The sequence below is a fragment of the Chiroxiphia lanceolata genome, chromosome 6 (assembly GCF_009829145.1).
Source record: "Chiroxiphia lanceolata isolate bChiLan1 chromosome 6, bChiLan1.pri, whole genome shotgun sequence".
NCBI lineage: Eukaryota > Metazoa > Chordata > Aves > Passeriformes > Pipridae > Chiroxiphia > Chiroxiphia lanceolata.
The window spans coordinates 43,749,252-43,771,931 of NC_045642.1; the positions used below are offsets into that span (position 1 = coordinate 43,749,252).

A 22,680-nucleotide genomic window follows, 5' to 3' on the forward strand; every position below is an offset into this window, starting at 1 on the left:
AGGCCTATGAGGACGATTGGTTCTAATTGGCTCTCATTGCAGGACTGACATAGTCTACCTGCAGCCAAATGGCTCTTAGAGAGACAAAGAAGTAATTTGTCTTCATAAATAGCGAAGAACTCTCCTCCAAGCTTGTTTTTGCTGCTGAAGAGCCTGGTAACCAGTACAAAGAAAAGGAGGATAACTTGCAATTAAATGACAGTAATTTTGAAAAGTGGGGTTTAATCTGTGAAGCCATCAACAATGAGTAAATCTTGTTTTGCTTAGCATTTTGCTGTGCCTAGTTTTGGTCTGTAATGCAAATACACATGGAAGTTATAGAACAAACTGATAAACTGAAGGAGTATATTTGTAGCATAGTTTTAGGGGGCTGTTGGTGTACCTGTGCACAGGGGGAAGACATAGATAATTCGCTACCTAGTCATCTCCAACTGTCTAACCATAAGGTTACAGATACAGTTGGGGATTTGTTTAAACAAACAAACAAAGCCCCTTTCTATACATCTTGCAATAGTCATGAACCCTGTATCTGGAGTTCAAAGGTCAACGAGGAGATTGAGTTCAGTCTGTAAAATTAATCTTTCTGAAACTGAAATATGTGCACAGTTCCAGAACGCCAGTGTGCTCTTTTGTTAATTCTGGATTATGAGCAAAATTTCCTGTCTAACCCTGATTTCAGACACATTTGTCTGAATTTTCTGAAGGCATTTTCTGTTGGATATGCACAGGCCTGGAAGGAAGGAAACATAATTCATTTTTCACTCTGTTATTGAGTCAGCCGTTCACAAATCATTTCAGTCCTGTATGGCTGAGTTTCTGATGTCTGCTTTGGTAATGAGTTCTGAGATGTCCAGAGGAAGCCTCTTTAGCAAGGAGGAAGTGTATCAATTATTTCTACTAATGTGTAGCATTTATTTGGAATTCAGATCATAAAGAGCTTTAGTGAAGCTGCAGCTTTGTAGGCAAGTGTAGAAGTTACCCATATATGATTCCTGTTTCTGTATCTAACTACATTTACTCTGCTCATGATTGCTTGATACATGCTTCTGGTTGGTGTGGTGGGAAAAAGAATCATCAGTTGTATTTTCACTCAGATTAGAAAATGTACCCAGTAATTACCTGTACTTTCTACCGATATTTCATCCTTGTTGCAGTAATAGAAGCTGGTTATTTTTGCTTACTATTATGTAACCATTGTAATAGTGCTCAGAAAATGAGTTTCAGTAAGTGGCTGAAGCATTGAGAAATGTTGTTCCTGGTTGGCTTGTAGATTTGGGTCTGGGACAGGAATTTCAGATCTATTTTCCAAGAAGCTCAGGGGCTAATTTTATAACTACTGAGTTATAAAATCTTACTCCTAACTTGGTGTTGAGTACAAGTCAGAATGTGAACTCCAAATGCTTTTGCTTCTCAGCTTCCTTGTCTGCGACAACAATTCCTCACTTGCGTGTCTGTCTTCCTCAGCTCAGATGGCCCTCATGAATGTGGGAGGACAGTGTTCAGCTTGGGAGAGGTTTGGTGTTGTCCTTAAAAACAAGGGCAAGGAACAAATTCCCAGGCTCACTGTAAAGACAAACAGTGCTGGAAATATGTGGATTAAATATTCAAAAATCTTAGGAAGTGTTGAGAAAAGGATAGTCTTCTACTATGTGTGAATAGTTTTCATCTGAAGGCAAGTCCAACCTCAACGAGAACTGCCAAATTTTTCCTTTAAATCCCCTTATAAGGTTGAATCCTATGCATTTGAAACAGAAGGGGCTTGTTGTTTTTCGCCCCCCTGAAAGGCAGTGTCCTATTCAACATTGTCTAGGATGTTAGCACTAATGAAACAATTCATTCTTGATAAACCATCTTGATAAGTTTGGATAAACTCTTAATTTATCTTTATCTTAAATGTTGCTTGTCTTTATTTAGGAACTAATAATGTACTTCATCAGGCCTGCCAGCAGGAGGCATTAATTTCACTCCTGTAACTAAGGAAGGCACATGCTTGCTTAAATTGTTCCTCATGGAAGTGAAAGCATTACCACCAGAGTTGGCAAATAAGTAACTAATACATTTTTCTTTGGTTTTGTATTTTTTAGCTGGTGCCACGTATATATTTGGGAAGAGTGGAGGTCTCATCCTGTACACCTGGCCAGCTAATGATAGACCAAGCACGAGGACAGACCGTCTTGCTGTGGGCTTCAGCACAACCGTGAAGGATGGCATCCTTGTTCGGATTGACAGTGCCCCTGGGCTGGGTGATTTTCTACAGCTGCACATAGTGAGTATAGATAGGCCCATGTCTATGCCAGACCTGGGTTTCTGTTACCTGAATTGGAAGAAAACTGTTACTCTAAAATAACATGTCATATTCCGTTCTTTCTATGTCTTCAGCACTTGTCAAATTAAACTGCCTTTAGTAGTTATTTAGGGTTTTGTAGAATTACCAACTGGGATGCGCAGGGAACCAAGTCTTGATGCCAGAAGAAATTAGAGAGGGAAGGAACAAACAAAACAAAACTCAAAAGCCTTAGATGATTCAATAGCAGTAGGATTTATTTAAAAATTGAAGAAGTGTTTTGCATCAGTGTTAATCTACTGTGGCATATGCACATTCCTGAATACAGCTGAATTTATGGTGAAGTATTACTATTCTTGGAAGGCAAAGAATAAAAGGGAGTGATAGGGTGTTGTTTTTTTCCACACTGAAGAAGTTAAGTGAGAACTGAACAGATCCTCAAGCTGATACAGCTGATGCTTACTTTAGCAGGATAGTTCAAAAGAATAAGAATTTGGTGTTAGTGCAACGTGGCTTTGCAAAAAGAAAATAGACTTTCTTGTGAGAGCTTGAGTGAACGTGGCTTTAGAGAGAGTTGAATTATTTGAGAAAATAAGGACACCAGAACTGGAAACTTTTGGAATTTGTTACTTTACATGATGCTTTGGGAGGAGAAGCTTTGTCTTCTTTTGAAAAATAGCCAAGAGGTTTACTAGAGGTAGAAGCCGATCATGTGACTCAATGTTCATTTATTTCCCGTGTCTTATGCATTAATTTATAATGGAAAGGGGCCATTCGCAAGTTTTGAATGAGCTGGGGAGTTGTTAACATTTCTTGGAACCTTGAAGGTATAAGTAAACAGGAGGAATGCCAGGGGCCAAAACAGACCAAATGTGAATGACAAAGGGCCTTATTCTGCTGCTGGAGTTTGCCACGTTCAGAATTGTGTTGAGGCACTGGGTATATTGCAGGATTGTTCTGAAACAACCAGAAACAAGAGTCAGGGCTAGTAGTTATTGCCAGCATTTTAAGTGGTTTTATTTTGAATCCTGTTGTAAAATTCAGATTCATTGGAATGGGTTAGCATATGACCTTGAGCCATTAGACTGTCACCAATTCTGGTTTCTATCTTTTGTGACATATTCAGATATTTAGTTTGTGTTTTGTGCTAGAATGAAAATGAGATCAAATCCTGGTGTATTTTTTAATAGAAAAACACTTTTTCCTGCTTTCTTAAAAGAAAAACAAAATGAACCCCTGAAGAGTTGGTAAAAGTGAACAGCGCTAAACATAATTGGTTGGAATTCCGTGACTCACATTAAGCAAAAGTAACTGGATATGTCTGAGCAAGGCAATGTATATTCTTCAGATGTTATAATACAACATGTGTAAAATGCTATCAATTAACTGGAGAACAGTATTCCTGGCATGTGAGGAGAGGTGCAGAGATATAAATTTGTTAAGGTCTTAGAAAAAGCCTGAGATGGGATCATGTTGCTTAGTGGTATGTTACAGAGAAAATGAAAGTCAGGCTCTTCTTTGTGGTAGTCAGTGAAAGGAAGAGAGGAAACAGACATAAGAACCGAAAAAGACATTTTAATCCTGCATGAAGATAAGAACTTGCAAAAGGAGGCTTTTCAGCATTAATGATGAAGGCACAGAGTTTTTCTCTATATCTTGGTCTCAAATATGTACTGTTCTCTATCCATAAGTGAACATTGTAATAAGTGATTTTCAAAAAAAAAATTATAACAAATTTTGCTGAATAGACTGGAACAAACAAATTGAACCTGAGATGTAAGCATTCATTAAAAAAAAAAAAACAAAAAAAAACAAAATTGCTTTCTCTTTCCTATCAGTTTTGGAAGTTTTTCTGCTTCCTCCTCATGTATTTTTTTCAAACTACTCTGCATGGCATGGTGCTAGTTTCAGATTATTTCAGCTACCTAAATAAAGTCTACTGATTGTGGTTGATATTAATTCTAAAGGTTCTGTTGAATGCCTCCTTTGTAGTTTGGCCAATTTTATACCTGAAGGTGTTCACTAGTGGTAAATCTAGAACTAGTTCAGGTATAATTTCTCTTGCTCTTTTGTGGCTAGGATGGATTAGGATGATTTGCCAGTCATTCATGAGGAACAAAGGCATGCTCCTGTGCTCTTCTGGGTATGGTATCAGTTCATCATCTATATCAGTAACTCTACCTACCTGTTCATATAAAGAATGTGGTCAGAGACTCACGCTGCTACATGCAATAGAAAAGTTGCATAGAAACTTTTTAAGTGTTATTGACTTCTTGAATGTCTGTAAGACTTTATCTCTGGTTTATTGTTCAACATTGTAGAAGTGAGCTTACATCAGGATTATTTTGGGAAAAGTTGAAATCTGAAATTAAAGGTACATCTTTAAATGAGACTTAAAATGCAAAACCGTTTAGGACCTCTTATTTAGCAAATTGCATGCAAGCTTTCCACAAGATCAAGATCTTTTGTAACTGACTCAAAACTACCACAGGCTTTGTGCTGTCATCTTCAAGGACTCTGTCTATCTTTCTTTCTTCAAAGCCTTCCATTAGGTGACTGTCACTTGTCAAGAGAAACAAAGCAGCATGGATCAAATTATAATACAAATATGGGATAAATAGATTTGTAAATCTGAGGTATTAAGCAGATTAAATTGATAATAAAACAAAGGTTTTAAAACCAAGTACTTAAACCATAACGCAAATTATAGGAGAAAGAGAAAATAGGTATTAAAACAGGAAGTCTAATTTTAATATAATTTATTATATGTATATTTAGCAATTTGACTTTTTCAGGTACAATTATATTTAATAATAATAGTAACAATGAAAGTGACAGGAATTTTCCTGGAGGATTGTTGGGGAGACCTCTTCTGGGACCTTTCTAGATATTCCACTCACAGACTATATTTTGCTTGCTGTTTACTGGATTTTGACCTCCTTACACTTCTCTGGGAGTTCTGTTGGTGATAACAAGTGATGAAAACCACCTGATGATGATTGTTTTCTAATATGCATCACTAAAATAAAACTAATCCAAATGTCGTAGTATAGGCTATGGTTTATCAAGATCTGATTCTATTTGAGAGATTCTAAAAGTTGCTCATACTCTGCTAAGGAAACTTTTAAATAGTTTGTCTGCTTTTTTAATATGTTGTATGTTGAAGTTACATATTTGCTTGTTTAATTTACAGTTGTTCTGTTTGGATTCATTTTTTAATTATGAGTCTTTCAGATACTGTGAAAATTTATTGACTAAGATGTCTGTTTTATATGACAAAAAATTACAGCCTCTGAAACTATTTTCTCTCCTGATTTATGAAGTATAAAGGGGCAGCCCTGTAAAAATGGATAGCATACCATCCAGATCAATGTTGCGTATGAAGCATGAGGTGTTTGTGTGATTAGACTGTAGCAGATGGAATGAGAGTGTTGCTGGAGCATCAGCTCCCTCTTTATGATACTTTTTTTTGTTTTCCTTACAATTCATTCAAAGTACCAAGTCCAAACCTGAGTCAGGAAATTGTCTTCCACAATGGATACTTAAAAGACTGTACGTCTGAGTTGTGGTTGAATGTTTCTATATGTTCATTCACCCTACTCTACCACATCATTTTTTTTATGCTTTACAACATGCAAAACATAGAGATCAAATGAAGAGAGGAAGACAGCTGCAGGTGATGATGGGTATCATTCTTGTGATGACTGTGGAGAGAGGAATCACTCATTCATGTGTGTGGCTGGTTTAGTTTGCATTCTTTCATTTTGTTCTGTATGATAAACTGGCATCTAGCCTCTAGATGTTCAGAATGGTGGTGTGAGACTGGTCCAGTTTCTGAACTCCTTGTAAGAAGTAAACTCTAGGTTTGGGCAAAAATGTTTGTGATTTTGTGAGGAGTTTTACTTTAGTTGACCCAGACTAGTGGACATATATCACATGGCACTGGACTACAACTGAAAGCTGCAGAATTTGATGTAGATCATTCTGATTCTTAAGCAATAAGTGTGGGAAAAGTAAGCCTTCCTTAGTTAGAGATGGCATTATTAAAGGAGAATGAGTGTAAATGGAGGAAAATGTGTGTGTACGTTCAGCCAATTTATTTTTTTTTTCAGTTATAATGTGATTGGTCACAGTCTGTGTTTGGATTTTACAGTTTTAGAGACAATTCTGGCTCCTCTGTATGAAGTTTACTGGAGACTCCTTTCAAAACTGCAGTGGCATGTCATCTGAGCAGATACAGAAGAAGCAGATGATTTAGAATCAGGAGAAGGATAGACACAGGGTTATCCTTACCATAACCACAGGGTGTATGATGGACAGCATAACTTAAGGGCTACTCTGAGATAATAACTGGAGGCAAAAAGTAATAGCAGTTTGTGTTTTACTTTTCTATAACCAAAATTTCTTCGATGCAAAATATTTCAGCCTTTCTTAGGCCAAATTCAAACTGGGTGTTAATAGTTACAGTTTTATACATAAGAAAGTAGAAAGAAGAGGTTTTCCTTAAGGCTAGCCTGCTTTGTTTTGCAAAGGCTATAGACTATGAAAAAAAGTGGGTGATCTGCCTCAGTCTCCTAACTTGTGTTTTTCTTTTTTTTTTTTTTTTAGCTGCCTTTACTGGTGTTACAGTTACAGTTTTCTTTTAAAGTGCTTCACCATGTTAGACCCTCTTTTTTATAGAACTCTTAGTTTGTTCAAGTGTAATTTTTTGTGATTATAAATAATTTTACTCCACTATATCTTGACTGTGTTTACATTGATGTCTCTTTGGAATAGCACTGTTATTCTTCCCTTTCCAGGCTTTAAAGCAGTGCAGAGTAAGTTTTTGATACAGTTTGATACAGTTCTTGGAGTATACAAGAAGTGGTTAAGCATCCTGTAAGCAGTTATCAGTTCCAAAGCGATTAGTGCCCATCGTGCCTCATTTCATTCATGAAACAGCAAAGAGCTGTGTACATTTCTCCTAATTTCATTTATACAAATTATGAGCCCCTACAGATTGGTATAAAACACATATTCAGTGAAAGACATTCTATACTGAAGCAATCAGTGGATCAGGAAATGGTGAAATGTGACAAAGGCTTTTTTGTTGAAGCAAGAAATTATTTACTGACAGTCTGGGTATAGGAGACAACATCTTGTATAACACATTTAGCTGAGGAAGTGAACAATTAATGTATGAGAGTTACTAGACTGCCTACTGATAAGGAGAGAGAATTAGGATGACCTTGCAAGCAAAAGATTATATTGTCTGGAACCTTAGAAGGTCTAAAAGAACAAACTGTCTAAAGACTTTTTTTTACCAAGACAAATCTAGCAAGCAACCTGAGGGAATACTCTGCAAGTCTCCTGTGATTATTAACATATAAAAACTGTCAGAATGTAGCTTTCTGTTAGGAATAAGTTCTCTGGCAAAGACTTCTGAATATGCTCTGTTTAATAGGTGCCACCTGGGGATTATCATAAACTTGAAGGCTTGAAACCATGACTACTAACCTTCTAGGCAAGATGGAAAACAAGCTGAATGAAGGGGTGGAAGAATTGTTGTGATTTAATGCTAGTATGCGAAGATCCAGTGGAGTCTCTATTTCATGTCATCACATATATCTTTTTTAAACGTAGCTGTGATTTGTTAATTCTCAAAGTCATGAATAAATAGTTATTGGATGCCTTTAACCTAATTGAGGTTGTGTGCTATTTAAGGTAATGAGATTGGCAAGATAGTCCTTATTTAAGATGTGACATATATATATATATATATACTGCAGAACCTTTGAAAGTACCCTACTTTCCCTTTCTGCAATGGAGTAGGTTTCTACTTGGACGTGTAGGCCAGATAGAGTGCTGGCACCACAAAAATTGGGTGGCTTAGGAGACTCTAACAAGCATTGAGCTATTGCATGGCAAACAGGTTCTGAGGCTTTTACAGAGCATATCACATCACAAGTGTTTGCTTCCTTTCTGTAATTCTTCATGTTATTGAATGCAAGTTGTAAGTCACATCTTCCTGTTTGCTTAGGATAGCAGTCATCTTCAGCTGAGGCTTGCATCTTAATGGTACTCCATTTCTTTATGTTGATTGCAAGATATGACTTATGTGTATCTGTGTTAGTCAACACTGAGGCAGATTAACATCTTGCGTACAATCAGTTACTACTTTTCCTTAGACAGAAAAGTAATTTCTAGTTAATGGCTGGTTAATTTTTACATTACTTGAGCTTGTTCACAAGAGGGCAAAAGGCTGCCCAGAATTCTGGATTCTCGGGACAAGGGGGAAGTAGCTGAAAAAATTAAGATTAATATGTAATTTAAGAACTGAAAACTATGAAACTGAGCAGATGACCAATGTATTGGTGGTATGGATAGCAAAGATATTTCCTTCACAAAAACCCTATCCAAAGGCATAAAAGGCATTTCACTGAGAGATGCAAATCCATTTGCTGTCTCTGTTTAATAAGGTGTAGTGTATGCTGAAGGGGTTAATTTCTTGGTGCTTTGTGTATATTGGCGCTTTTTTTGTGTCTTTCACAATGTATCTGGTTTACATGATTTATTATTGAAGATATTTGACTGGAGGTGGTAAAATTACCCTAATGGCCCATGTGTAAGTTAAAAGACAAACCTCAATAAATTCAGAAGTCATTGAGTATGCCAGCAGTGTACCAGAATTTGGAAGGGAACACAACTGGGACAACTAACCCAAACTGATGAAAGTAACATTCCATACCATAAGATGATGTGCCCAGCAAAAAAAAAATTCTGGGAAAGGAAGAGTAGGATGGGATGCTGGTGGTTTGTGGCCCGTGTCTTTCCAAGTAAGTTATGTATGTTGATGCCCCACTTATCAGAAGTGGCTCAACAGCTGCCTGTCGATGGGAAGTAATATGTCTTTGCTTCACTTATTAATTAAACTGTATTTATCTCCACCCACAAATTTTCATACTTTTGCCTTTCCAATTTCCTCTCCAGTCTCACTGGGGAGAAGTAAGTGAATGACCACCTGAGGGGGTGTGCCTCGTTACTGGCCAGAGTCAACCTGTCATGCATAGTCTTTACCTGGAAGAGGGCCTCTGTTCCTTACCAAGTACTTTGAAAATAATTAATGTATTTTAGGGTACTATATGCAGATCATCTGCACAAAAAATTGGAGCATAATATAGCTGCGTGCCAATTATGTCAGGTTTATAGAATAAAAAATCCCATGGCAAATATATATGAATTCAGCATTGTTATTTTGCCTGATAGAGGCTATATCTGATTGAGTCTCAAATCTGAGGTATGCACGTCACTGGCTGTTTTGCCAGCTGGTGTAAAATTGCAGAATATCCTGAATTTTTTATTCAGTTTTTAATGAAAGCATTCTATTTAAATACTCAATGATCCTGTCCCAAAATGCCCTCAGTCTCTTCCTGTCCTTTTCTAAACTCTTTGGGATTGCAGAGTCCCATGTGTTTGTGCATGCTGCATTTATTGTTCCCTAGAGCGCAGGAGAATTAGTAAATGAAAACTAATTTGAAGAAAGCAAATGGATTTCCAGTTTTCAAGCCAAGTTTAAAGCGTGTTATTGTTACTTCTGTTTTTATTTTTAAAGGGTGATAAATAATCCATTTTTAATATACTTTAACTAGTTCACATGGTGCATAGGGATGATCCATTTATTTTTATCTACTAGCTTCGGAGAAGGAGTCTCTGTGGTAGGAGGTCATGAGTTGAGACTTAACCTGTGAACATTAAGAAGCTTCTCACCCCAGCGTGCCTGTTTGTAGCTGGCATCATTTGGCACGGTGCCCTATCAAGTTATGTCAGTGACCTTTTGTGCTCCAGTCCCTGCTTTGCTGCCAGTGCCTGTACCAGGTGTTTGAATGAACGTGCGTAGCTGAACGCAACGGTGCGGGAAATAGCGCGCTGATGTCCTGTGGCTAAAGATGATGGATTTTAGATCCCTGGCTCCATTCAGGCAGCATGGAAGCTCAGTGATTTGATACAAGGATTCATTAACTCCTCACTCAGTGGTGGTTTGTGCATAGATCCCAGTGCTTTTGCAGTTATCATTGAAGGTTGTGAAGCTGATTAGAGACATGGAAGAAAGAGCTGGTAGGGCAATGGTGTCATGAATCGTAAAATTTCTGGTTGGACCACAAGTTAGCATGATCACAGATCTGAAAATAATTTGGGACATTTGGCTCTCAAAACTGTTAACTTCAGCTGGATTATGGAGACTGAAAATTATGAATTGGAGGAGGTGGAGGAAGAATAAATGGGAAGTTACATTTGAGTGATTTTTCTGAAATCTGCCTTAAAGATATAGGCAAATTGATATGCTACCTTTGCTGATTTAAAAGCAAGAGCTTTGCTGTGTCAAGGAAGCAGTTTTCTACTAAGATGATCCTGATTTAGTATAGTGGACAGAATTAACAGCATTTTTCAGAATGCACACCTGCCCATTTTAGTGTTGTGCATTTTGTGAAATCAGACCCTAGTACTTCAGCCTAAGTGCAGAAATAAAAAATTCTCTCCTAATTAGAAGCAAATATCTTAATGGGGTTGCTTATGAGAAAGATTCATCCCTAAATATAAAACCTCTGTTTAGAATAAATTCTGAAGCTTGAAATTTGTTAAATTTATACAGATTTTGTCTTAGGATTTATTGTGGTTCTGTGAATTGCTATTAGGTGTTAAATGATCATATCTCAGAGTATCTCACAGTATCTATCCAAACACCCTGTATGGCAATAAATATTATGCTATAGCTTGTTCTTGTACACTGTATAAAAAAATTCTGTGCTTTGCCTGATATTTATTTTATTCTCTCCTGTGACTGTAATGTTCATGTAGACTGTGTCATCCAGGGCTATATTATATATCATAATTTCAGTAAAACTTGAGATGAATTGCCTTTACTGTTGTGCAGTAATAGTTGGGATTTTCACTTGGTCACACGGTCTTTTCAGTGACTGAATAAGCAAGGAAATACTAGGACTTTTTTGATGCTGAGAAAATTTAGATTTTGCTTCTTAATGTTTTTCTTTTAAATACTAAATACAAAGGAATTGAAGTAATGTGAGGGGTTTTTTTCTGGCTGAATCAAAGAAAGAAGCACAGACCCTTCACAACAGTGAAGTTTTTTTCTTGAAATAACCAAGGCTTGAAGGAGATAAGTGTGAGGTTTTAAGTGTTCATTCTGAAAAAGACTAAAAGAAACTAAAATCTAAATCTAAAAAATCTAAATTCTATTATTTGTGAACTCTAACAATTGGCAATATAGATTTTTTGTCCTTTACTAGAAGCACCAAACTTACAAGCTTGTTCAGAACAGCCCATATTCTGTATGCTTGGATAAATTGCACTAATAGGCTCTAAATTAAATCTGTTTGCAATTAAAGCCTTTATCACCTTCTCTGTGGTGGCATCAGAAAAGTAAAATAAAATTTCTTGATCTTCATGTTAATGGGTAGCAGCAGGGTACGGTAATAATTCACTGCACATTTAGACGTACTGAGTACTACTCAAAAGCAATTAAACAAGGGCAATTGTCAGTTTAATTTACCCTGCTTGGTATCTGATGTAACCTTCTCGTCAAAGGTTAACAACTGTTTTGTACTACATCAGCTATGGTGAAATTGATTGTTTCTCTATTAAGCCTCTAGGAAGAACATCTTAAACAGGAACATATTATTGAATCCTAATACAAGAAAACCAAAAACAAACAAACAAAAAAAACACACAAAAAACCCCAACAACAACAACAAAACCACAAAAAAACCACCACCACCAAATCAAACCAACTTGATCTAATCCAAGCAATGTTACACATTGTTTGCACTATGACTTGAATTTTATAGGGTTTCAAAACTCAATGCAGAAAAAAGATAACTTGCTCATATGCAGCTGACTCTGAGATGAAAATCAACTGTTCTGCAGAACATGAAAGACTAGTTCTGCACAGTTTTACATGAGAAATGAAAGGCAATGCTGCTTTTTCCTACCAGGAGACTGCAGAGACAATTTTGAGGAGCAAATACACTGAACTGGACTTTGGCTAGTTCTTATGAGTTTCTCTTGGCATTACTTTTCCAGAAAAGTTCCTATTCAGATACATTGTTTTAATAGTTATTTTAAAGCCTAAAACATACTTCTGCATGTAACTTTAAAGGAGCTATATAATCACCATAAATCACAATATCTCTTTAAAAGGTAGACATGAGCAAGCTTATAGAATGAGAAAATCAAGGCTTCAGAGATTAAATGATATAACTAGAGATGTTGCCTCAGAACTGAAGCTGGCTAGCTCTGAATGTTCATCTTTTCTTAAATCAGAAGTCTTCGCAGTGCTCCCTTCTTCCCCCTGAGAGAGTGGTTCAATACCAACAGCTGGGGGAGGGTAGTGCCCTTGGAAAGCTGCTGTCAACATCTCCTGCTATTGCCCACACATCTGAGAACCCATTGTACAGCAGCAGGTACTGTGTGGTGGTGTTTTTGTTGCTGTTGCTTGTTTTTCCTCTCTATTTAAGTGTGCATCTAGCCTGAGCTTGCTTAGCTCATGTGTTGTTGGGATCAAGGCAGAAGTGGTATTATTTGTGCTAATAAGCCTCTCCCATTAGTTAACCTTTCAGTACATAAAGCATGATTGAACTGAAGGATTCCTGCTGGTTTGAAAGGCTTTTATGTTAAATACATGATAGAAGCATTTTCCTCTTCCATCTCCTTATGTAAAAGAAGTGGGGTACTGGGAATGGGGAGGCTGCAAAGACTTCAACAGTCTGAAAGCCAGTTGAAGTAAAGCTTATGTAGTGTGAATTCTCTTAAATATCTTGGCATATCTTTTTTTCTGCTACATTTAATTTCTTGGTGCTTTGCTTAAGCAATTTGTAGCCTACAGAAAGAGACTGACTGCCTCATATAACTGGTATAATTTGGGCCAGTGTAAAGCATCAGCCAAGCATGTTTTTGTCTATACCTGATAACCAAATATATTACTAGCTCTGACTGTCCAAATTTACTTTCAGTGCACATAGCCCTCGTTTCAGCTTATTCTTTATTCTTGTCTATTACTGATGTTAGGAGTGCAGTTTCTGGAAGCTGGGTAACAGCAATCATTAAGACTGACAAAGAAAAGTATCTAATACTGACTCAGGCTTCCTTTGCTATCTTATCATGTCTCTTTATTCTATTATTTTCAAACAATCTCATCGGAAATCCAGTACCACATACATGATTTCAGGTTTTGGATCATTAAACCCCTTCAGTATGATGCTGCTCAGCCTTAAACAGGTAGTGCGATTAATCAGTTCTATAGGAAACCATATAGTGCTTCTCATATACTATCTTAACTAGTGATAGGAATGAGATCCTCTAACTTTGCAGACATTTCCCCTTTTTTAAGGGGAAAGGATTGTCTGTCTTTGGGTGCATTGCTAAACAACTTTTACAAATATTCTTGTTGTCCTTTCACAGAAGATATATTGTATCCTAAATATATTCAGAGAGACTAGGCCCTCAATGGACGATGATCTTTTCGCATGACTGAGGTGGGCAGTACATGCTTGAGCATTGTAGATTGAAATAACTGTATCTCTACAGAACAGAGAGATTAACACAGCCTTTCAAAAGTAGGCACTGGATTTGCTCCTATAATGAGCTGGGCAACACGTGGAAAAAAATTGGTATGTGCCAAAAGGTATTTAAGCTATTGGACTAGTGGGGTGTCAAGGACAGGTAGGGGTTCCCTTTGGGTGCAGTTTTTTGGGGGGTGATGCACCAATGTACTGAAGAGTTGGGCAGGAGGGTTCATTTCAAGAAGGAAATGTGTATAAATTTATACTCCACAGCATCCATCGCCCCAGGGAGTATGGGACTGTAAGCAGATATCTGCTTATGGGACTGTATCTGCAGATAAGGGTTTTGCAGAACTATTACATTCAATCACTGCTAAGACTTGATTTCACACCCTTAAAGTTTTGGGATGGTTTTACAAGAGGAATTTAGTCCTTTTTTTTTTAAATACTGAAAGTATTTTCCCGTGATATGTTAAAATCTAGCTGTATTAATTCAGTTGTGAGACTGGATCATTTTCTTCTTGTATTTATTACTTTGAAGAACTTGTATGTCCTTGTGTATGGGAATCTTCTCTATTTCTCTTAAGGAAAAATGTAGTTCTTACAGTTGTGCCCTTGCACCATATTCTTGTCTTCTCTCCTCTGTGTTTCTGTTAAGGGAAGGTCTTCTATGTTTCTGTTAAGGGAAGTAGGTTGTGGTTTGTCATTTGTATTTCTTTAAAACTTAACTTTTGCAGAGCCCGATTAACTACAGCCCTCCTACAATGGTTGCTGTTAATTGCCGTTATTTTTTTTTGAAGGAGATTAACTCAGTTTTCATTGGAGTCTGTAGGTAAAAAGGCATATGGTTCATAACTATCTTACATGTTAGAAAATTGGTTTGCTTGAAATAGATTTAAAAATCTTCATTAGTTTTTATTCTGATCAGAATTTATTTCTTGTACTCCCTTTCTGATGGAAAAAATAATTGTTTGGTTTTGGGACTCCACAAATGGATGAGATTTTCAGCGTTGCTGGCTGGGCATATTAATTTAGGAACACAGAACAGGGAAAGGACTATGGACTGTCAAGTCCAGTCCTCTACCCTCCTAGGCCATTGCATCATCATGTCCTCTTTTCTGGTTGTATCAGGTCTACCTCGTCCATTCTGGTTTTCTGGTTCTGCTATTCTAAAATCAATTTTCCCCTAAGATTTTAAAGTTCTTTTCAAGCCTATATGTATTCATACACATCAGTTTAACCTTCATTTGTTTTGTGCCAATATTGCCCTTCAGCTCCTCTCTGGTTTTTGATGTTTACCTGTCAGCAGCATTTACAAAGAATTGTATTGCCTGAGCTTTGTCTCAGCAACTCCCCACCAATTCCCCCAGGCTCTTCTGATCTATCAGTGTATTATAATGGGTGCCCATGGAGATAGTCCGGGACTAATGTAAATTCAAACATACAAGTCCACAAGTTGCAGCTACAAGCAGGTTTCACTGCTTTTGCACCTGAATGTTCAGCTATGTTCGAGAAGATTTGTTCATGCAGGTGCAGCACTAAATAAGCATTGTTACTTTCTTGGGTCTTTGCAAGCCACCTAGGATATCTTTGATTCTGAGCTTGGTTGGCTGTGTAGACCCAGCTTGATGCATCTGCACAGAGATACCATCCAATCACATCTGTTTCAAAATTCTTTTACAGCAGTAGTGTGATCAGTTTAAGTTCTCAACCAAAGACTCTCAGTTCTTTTCCATTGTGGTGGTGTTCATCATAACTTTAATAGTTAGTACATGTAATTCTTTTTTTAGAATTTATTTTTCCAACTTTTAGTTGGCAGCTGGTATTAAATGATAATGCTGGCTTAGAAGGCCGAGGGCCTGTGCTATGGTTTCCTGATGTCAGTCTAGGAAAAAAGTATTTTGACACATTAGATGGCATGTTGGCTCAGTTTATAAAACCTTTATCAGAGAGAGGACATCATGTGAGATGTAGTCTGGAGCCTTGCAGTGATTCTCGAGATGGTTATTAATGGGCTTGTGAACTTGTGACTAGAGTGTGGTAAATCTGGCCTTTGAGATAATTGAAAAGACATCAATTGTAATGTGAGCAGCTGAGAGATGATCATTGCTCTTTGGGGGCAGAGGGTAATACCTTGTTGCACACGATTTTGAAGCGAGGCACCCAATATTGATCTACTTTGACCATGTCTTAACATCCCTTGATCAGTTGCACAATGCATTTCCTGCTTGCCCTACTCCTATCCCCCTCCTCTCAGAAGAGCTATTTGTAAGCAGACACATTTTTTCCTTAATGAAAAACAGATTACAAAACTGGATGTGAAAGAAGTAATAGCTAGAAAAATGAGAGATTTACAGAGGCACAGGGTAAAAATGCAGAAATAGGCAAAAGTAGGAATGTGAGCTACTTGTCGCACTTCATTTACGTATGGCATAATGCTTTCAGTATTGTTCTCTGCATAACACCTGATCTTAATCTGACACACATTTTAGTTAGAAAGTGATGATAATCCAGTAGATTTCTTGATTTTTCTACTGTGAGATGTATGTGGTGCCTGATTCTCATTTCTTTCTTCTTTGAATAAAACATTGTCTTGAGCAGAAGGGGCAAATTCTAGTTTTTACATGGCTTCTAAACATATCAAGGTTGAGGCAAACTTTTATTTCCACAGAGGAATTATGAGTATACAATCCCTTCACTAGCATTCATGAAATTCATAGAAACATAGATTATCCTGAGTTGGAAGGGATCATCAAGTCCAGCTCCTGGCCCTGCACAGGACAACCCTGAGAATAACACCACATGCCTGAGAGCATTATCCAATGTAGTATTTGGCTCGTGATGCATCTCTCACTGAAAGAGATTCCTGATTTGGAGCTGCCCATGAAGGTGCTGCTCAGCACTGTTGATAGCTACTGGATAGTTGCTGTTTCTTTGAAAATGAAAGAAAAAAAATAGTTAGCTTCTTACAGAAGCTTTTTGCCTTTCACATTTGCACTTCTGTGTCAAAAGGTACCCTTTTCCTGGGAGAATGAGTTTCACTGCTTCTTTCCCAGAATTACTGATACAGTAAGTGGTTTGGGGGTTAGGAGGTCACTCATGTCACCTGGGCAAGGCAAAGTCCAAAGAATACATTTGAGCTAGTAAAGAGCTCAAAGCTTTAGCTGCTAAGCATTGTTCAGTGCTTTTTTAGAAATCATTAATTTTTAAACTCGATGTGGTTTTTGTACTGTAGTACAACTAGAACCTTTTGTTTTCGTGCTTCCTGCCTATTGGAGTAGGTGACAAGTTCCTGAAACCAGGCAAATATGAGGCAGAGTGAGTTCATCTGCAGGGTGTTGCTCTCTGGTAAGACTGTCACTTTCTGTCTTTTGTCAAGTGTGATGCTTAGTGACATTGACTCTTTTCACTTGAAGTATATTTTTGACAAATGGAAGAGTAGAAGAGAGAAAGTTGCTCTTGTCACTTGCTTAAAATGAGAACAAAGAAAATTACTCCCTGCAAAATTTGGGACCTTTGGTTTATCTTGCCTGGACTAAAGAGCCTGTGGGCCACTTCACTGCTAAACCACACTATCTTAGGCATATAAATTAGATAAAGAAATGACAGGAAGCCCTACTATTGGGAGAAAAAAAGAGAGGGGGCTACACAGCCATCCGAATTATTACATCATGTATGTAAAACCATGTATTGAGTGTAAATGTGGGCAAGGTGGAAGCTGCAGGGTGGCCTCTGTGGGGCAAGACCAGGGTTTGCCCCATGCTAGACTCAGCTGGCTCCAAAATGGACCCACTGCAGGACGCAGCTGAGCCCATCAGCCAAGCCAGTGTCAGCTGTGGAAGAGCATTCAAGAGAGGGCAGAAAAAGCCAAGAAGGGGGTGGAGGTTGAGGAAAGGGAGATAAACAGCAGAGGTAACATCAAGGTGAGAAGATAAGGAGGTGTTCCATGGCAGAGCAGATATTCACTGCAGCCTGTGGAAGAACCCATGCTGGAACATGGACATTCCAAATGGAAATGGCCTGTGGAGACCCAGCTCTGGAGTAGAGCAAAAGTGAAAGAAAGAAGGACCAGCAGACAGAAACTACTGTGGACTGACTGTAATCCACCCCTTGCACATTTGTTGGCTCACTGAGGGGACTGAGTGTAGCCTGTGGCAAGAGCAAGAGTAGGGGACAGGAATCTGCAGTGAAGGAGTCAACTTGAACCTGGGAAAGGGAGTGGAGAGGTGGTGTCCCTCTGTTTTAATGTTTGCCTTTTTGTTTCCTGCTAACCACATCAGAAATAAATAAATATACAATAACTAGTAGTAAAATAATTTCCCCAGCTGCATCTGTTTGGCCCACAACAGTAATTGGTAAGTGATCTCCCTCTCTTTATCTTGACCTATGAGCCTTCTTGTTCCTGTTCTCTTCAGCAGAAGAGAGGACAAACTAGAAAGGAAATTGAGCAATCAGCTGGGTGGAAGTTTGGCTGCCAGCCAGATCTAAGCCACCGCCAAGCATTAGTGGGGCAGTTTTGTGCAAATGGGAGACTAAAACTCCTTTAACTCTTTTTTTTTGGTAAACCTCAGTCTGGCCCATACGAAATGGCTAAATTTGGCTCTAGCTTTGAATCTAAAAAGTCAAGATAGCTAAAGATGTCTGCCTTAAAGATAGTAAATTTAGTCTTCAAGGTGTCATCACAGCATCTCATGCTGACTGGGTCTGTGCTGCTCCTTATGATTTGTGCCTCCTGCCTCCCTTGCCGTGTCAGAGCTGTTTGTTAGTAGAGTATGGATGGTGTGCTTGGAAATGGGTTATAAGGACTAACCCATAGATTATAGAAAAATTGAGAAGAAGCTGTGGAATATAACTATAATCATTTAGAGGTTTAAAAGAATATAGAAAACCTCACAGAGTCTGAAATTAATTTTCTAAGTATAAGAGGACTACTGTTTGAAGGTAAGAGGGTGCTTCGTTGTACTACTATAAACAACTCAGTTGTCTGACTTTCCTCAATATGCTTTGATTATTCTTGATAGAAACAGATTATTCTTTTGAGAATTTTCCCTGACATCAAAAGGTTTGTAATGATAATGTCTCACTAATAGCCCTGGTAGTTTTTGTTGTTGAATTTCTCTATTACTTATGTCCCTTTCATTTGATTGACAGAATTACCTAAGTGTAGTTAAGACCAGCATGAGGAAGCATACCACATCCTTTTAGCTTATGTGTGTACCAGCATATTGTCAGATTTTGCCCCCACATTTGGAGTGCTGAGGGATTCCTTGAGACCTTGGAAGCTCATTGAAGGGTTGCCAAACTGAGGAAAAGTACGATTTAGTATAGACAAAGGAAGTTTAGCCTTTAAAATACAGGAATGAGAGGACAGTGTGATGGTCCATTTAGAACAAGGATAAATTGACGTTTCTCAAAGTGCAAGTTAATATCTAAAATGGTCCAGACCTTCCTGAAGCTTTATCTGAAGAGGAGTGCCAAAGGTCAGCAGAAATGTGTATGCAAGTAATAATTTATTCAAAGTGGGACATAAGATAAAAAGAGATATAAGATTAGTACAATGGTTGGATATCTTCTGTAAAATTTCTGTAAACCTTTGCCTTGGAAAATGGTCTACAGTCTACATGGAACAATCAAACAGTGGAATTACCTCAGGGAAAGTTGTCTCCTGAGTATAAAAGCTGAATATTAAAACATTAAGTAGTATTAAAGTTTGTTCTCTGGATCTCTGATGCAAAAAAGGAATAGAAAAATTTCCAAAGTAGGAAGCATAATAATGCTCATTCAGTAGGGTTTGGGATTTTTTAGGTAGGCTTAGGTTGTTTTTAATGACCTTAGAGGGGAGGAAAATGATGTTATTATGCCAATTCATGACAATGTTGTAAACTGGTTTATTGTAAAGTGGCTACTTCAGTATGTGTTGTTATATAAAAACTTATAAACATTCCAGTTTGAAGTTGAAGTTGATCTATCATGATGTAAACCATAACCCAAATAAGATGAAAAGCGTCTTTAAGTTTTGAAAAATGGCAACTGAAAAATACCATACATCTAGCTGTAATGAAGAATCTAGAGTAGGAAGTGACCAAGATAATAGTAATTTCCTCTCCAGACAGATTCTGTGTTGCATTTACCAAGCCTTTTTCCCTTACTCTACAGTTAACAAATGATGATGATTTTAGCACTTTGTATAAGTGATGATTTCACAGCTGAGCAGGCTTTCATCTTTAACGTGGTAACAAAGTCTTAATATAAATTGTTGAAAAGGCATGTTTCTATTAACGTTTCTTAATTAAACATTTTTCTTCAATGGTAGATTTATTTTGCAAGGGAAATAAATTTCATGTATGTGAGGACAATTAATAGAATCTCTGCTCTCCTTTTCTGAAGATAATTTTCCATGCTAATATTCTGACATCTTTCAACATTATCTATGATTATTCAAAAATACTTGTCTGTGGCAATCTCCTGGCAGGTTCTTTATGTCTTACGATGCATATATTCTTTGACTGATATATTTACTTTAAAACATCTGTTGCTGTAACTTTTCTTTATTAAAAATGCAAATCTTACATAAAAACCTTCTGTGTCTCATGGTTCTCTGCTTCATTACAGCAGCACTCAGTGACTCAGATGCAAGAGCAAAGTGCACTGCAATGCAGTGGACGGGAAGGTTCTGAAGGTGTGAAGTAGTTTTGTCTTGTCTTCCATCACCTTGAATTTTTCCCTAGAAATCTTCTGTCTGAAAATGCGTTTGATGTTTTCCTACTTTGCTTGTGGGGTCTCATCATATGATCAGGTTAATACAGTTGCTAAGAGATGTCATCAGCCCTGAAAAGCTGTCACTGGTTTATAAATACTTTTGGATATGGGCAAAGAGGATAGTGGACCAGCTTATTAATAATTGATAGCCTTCATTAATGGCTTGAGCTTTTTTAATTAGCCTTCTGTTTCATCTGAAACATGTCTACATTTTCAGGCGAAGCACTCAGGGTGGCATACACTGAACTGTCAAAATGAAATATGAAGTGATGGGCTGGGAACTCCAGAACAGGTTACACACGGTACTGGGAGATTGAGATGAGTTCTGTTTAAAATTTGCTGCTGTACACCAACTTCATTACATACACTTGTATGATATCCACTTTTTGAATCAGTTCACTGTAATGTCACAGCAGTTGTGTAAATGATAGAAAGGATGACATTTATTGACTCTGGAATCCTTTGTGGAAGAGCCTCGTATGTGACATGAGAGGGACTGCAATGCCTCTCTCATTGTGCACACACCTTCACTGAGTGAAGCTCCCGCGTTCATCCTGAGGCAGAGTATGCACAGAGTTACATTCTTCCTCATTGCTACATTTTATTCTTCTGCCAAGTATTCCTCAAAACACGTATGGCTAGCTGTACGGTTTCAAACTGTATCATTTTAGAGAGATGCCTTTATTCCTGCCAAACGCATGCAGATACAGAGTAGAGGCAGAGGAGTACAAGGTCCGCTGCCAACTTGGGTTGTTGCTTACTAGGTGCTGTTGAAAACGAGGACTAAAGAACTAGTAATTGTTGTGCCATCTTTCATTTAGTCTTACTTGACTGTTTCTATATTTGTTTAAAAAGACCCTTTTGTTATATTTTATTGTACTGGTATAAATAAATGTCTATTATTTTTAAAGATAAAACTCCATGGAATGAATCTCAGAAAAATCTACTTCAACAACAATCAGCACTGTAGTAATAATAAGGAAATATAAGGAAACAGTGTCAATAATAGGGACATATAAGGAAACGCGGATGGGGAAATACTATCAAAAAAGTGAAACAAATTCACCCCAGGAAAGTGATGTGAATTTGTGGTAATTATCACCCTCAAATTCAGTCTAAAGCTGAGCGTGACCAAAGCAGACTGACCTAAGTATAGTTTAATGGGAAATAGCTGATGCTTCAATAGCCTGAATGATTCAGGCTCCATTCAGAAAGAAAGCCTGGTTGGAACTATTGACATTTCTGCTTCTCTTTGCAATTATAAGCAACATTATTGCCACCTCTTGGAAGATGATTAAAATAATTGCCATCTTTTTGTTCTCTTCCTTCGACAGCAATCACTGGGTGCCTGCTTCCTTCGGTGTCTTGATGTGTTATGCTTTGAATCTTTTTTGCCAGGGAAAAAGCTGGTCTCAGCATAATTGGTCCATTTCTCTGTCACAGTGGTTTCCTTTTGAATCTTGTTACTCTGCATGGGTTGTAGTGAGGTCAATCATATTCAGTCAAATGGCTGAGCAGATAAAAAGTGTGCTAGAAAGAAGTACCTACTGTCCATTCAGATTGAAGTGAAAATGTGGAAGGACACTCTTGGGTAAAGGGGTACCTTTGCTAGTTTTAGCAAAACTTTGCCTAGTTAGGACTCACACCTGAATCTGTCCTACAAAGAGAAAATTAAGTGACCTTGTGGCATACGAATCACCAATCATTATTATTAATATAATGCATGATGACTCTGTGATGGCCATTTCAAAATTTAGCATCTCTCTATACTCATATGCTCTCATCTCTATATATTCATGCAAAATCATGGCATAGTACCACTGAACAGATGCAAGGTGACTTTGCAATATCATACAAGTCGTTCCAACATCATAATGTAAAACTGTCTCAGATTGATGCAGGGTCATGACCCAGCACAGTGATTATTGATTCAACATTAGGGTTCAGTCTCATACCTACTGTGCTGTTGCCATCATTATTGACTCAGGAGCATGAGGCAAGGTCATTCTTTGAGACATTACAGAACACTGTTGAGATCAGTCTTTCTGCATATTGATGCAATGCTACTATCTGTTGTTATAG

At 37.7% G+C, this 22,680-nt stretch overlaps 1 protein-coding gene across 29 annotated transcripts in view; it reads left to right on the forward strand.

Annotated features, from left to right (window-relative positions):
* Positions 1–22,680, forward strand: part of NRXN3 (neurexin 3) — a 1,006,081-nt gene that overhangs the window by 752,104 nt on the left and 231,297 nt on the right. For all 29 annotated transcript variants that reach the window (XM_032692472.1, XM_032692493.1, XM_032692495.1 and 26 more), the window contains one exon: positions 2,085–2,266. In XM_032692472.1, coding sequence (XP_032548363.1) covers positions 2,085–2,266 — 182 coding nt within the window. The remainder of the gene's footprint in view (positions 1–2,084; positions 2,267–22,680) is intronic.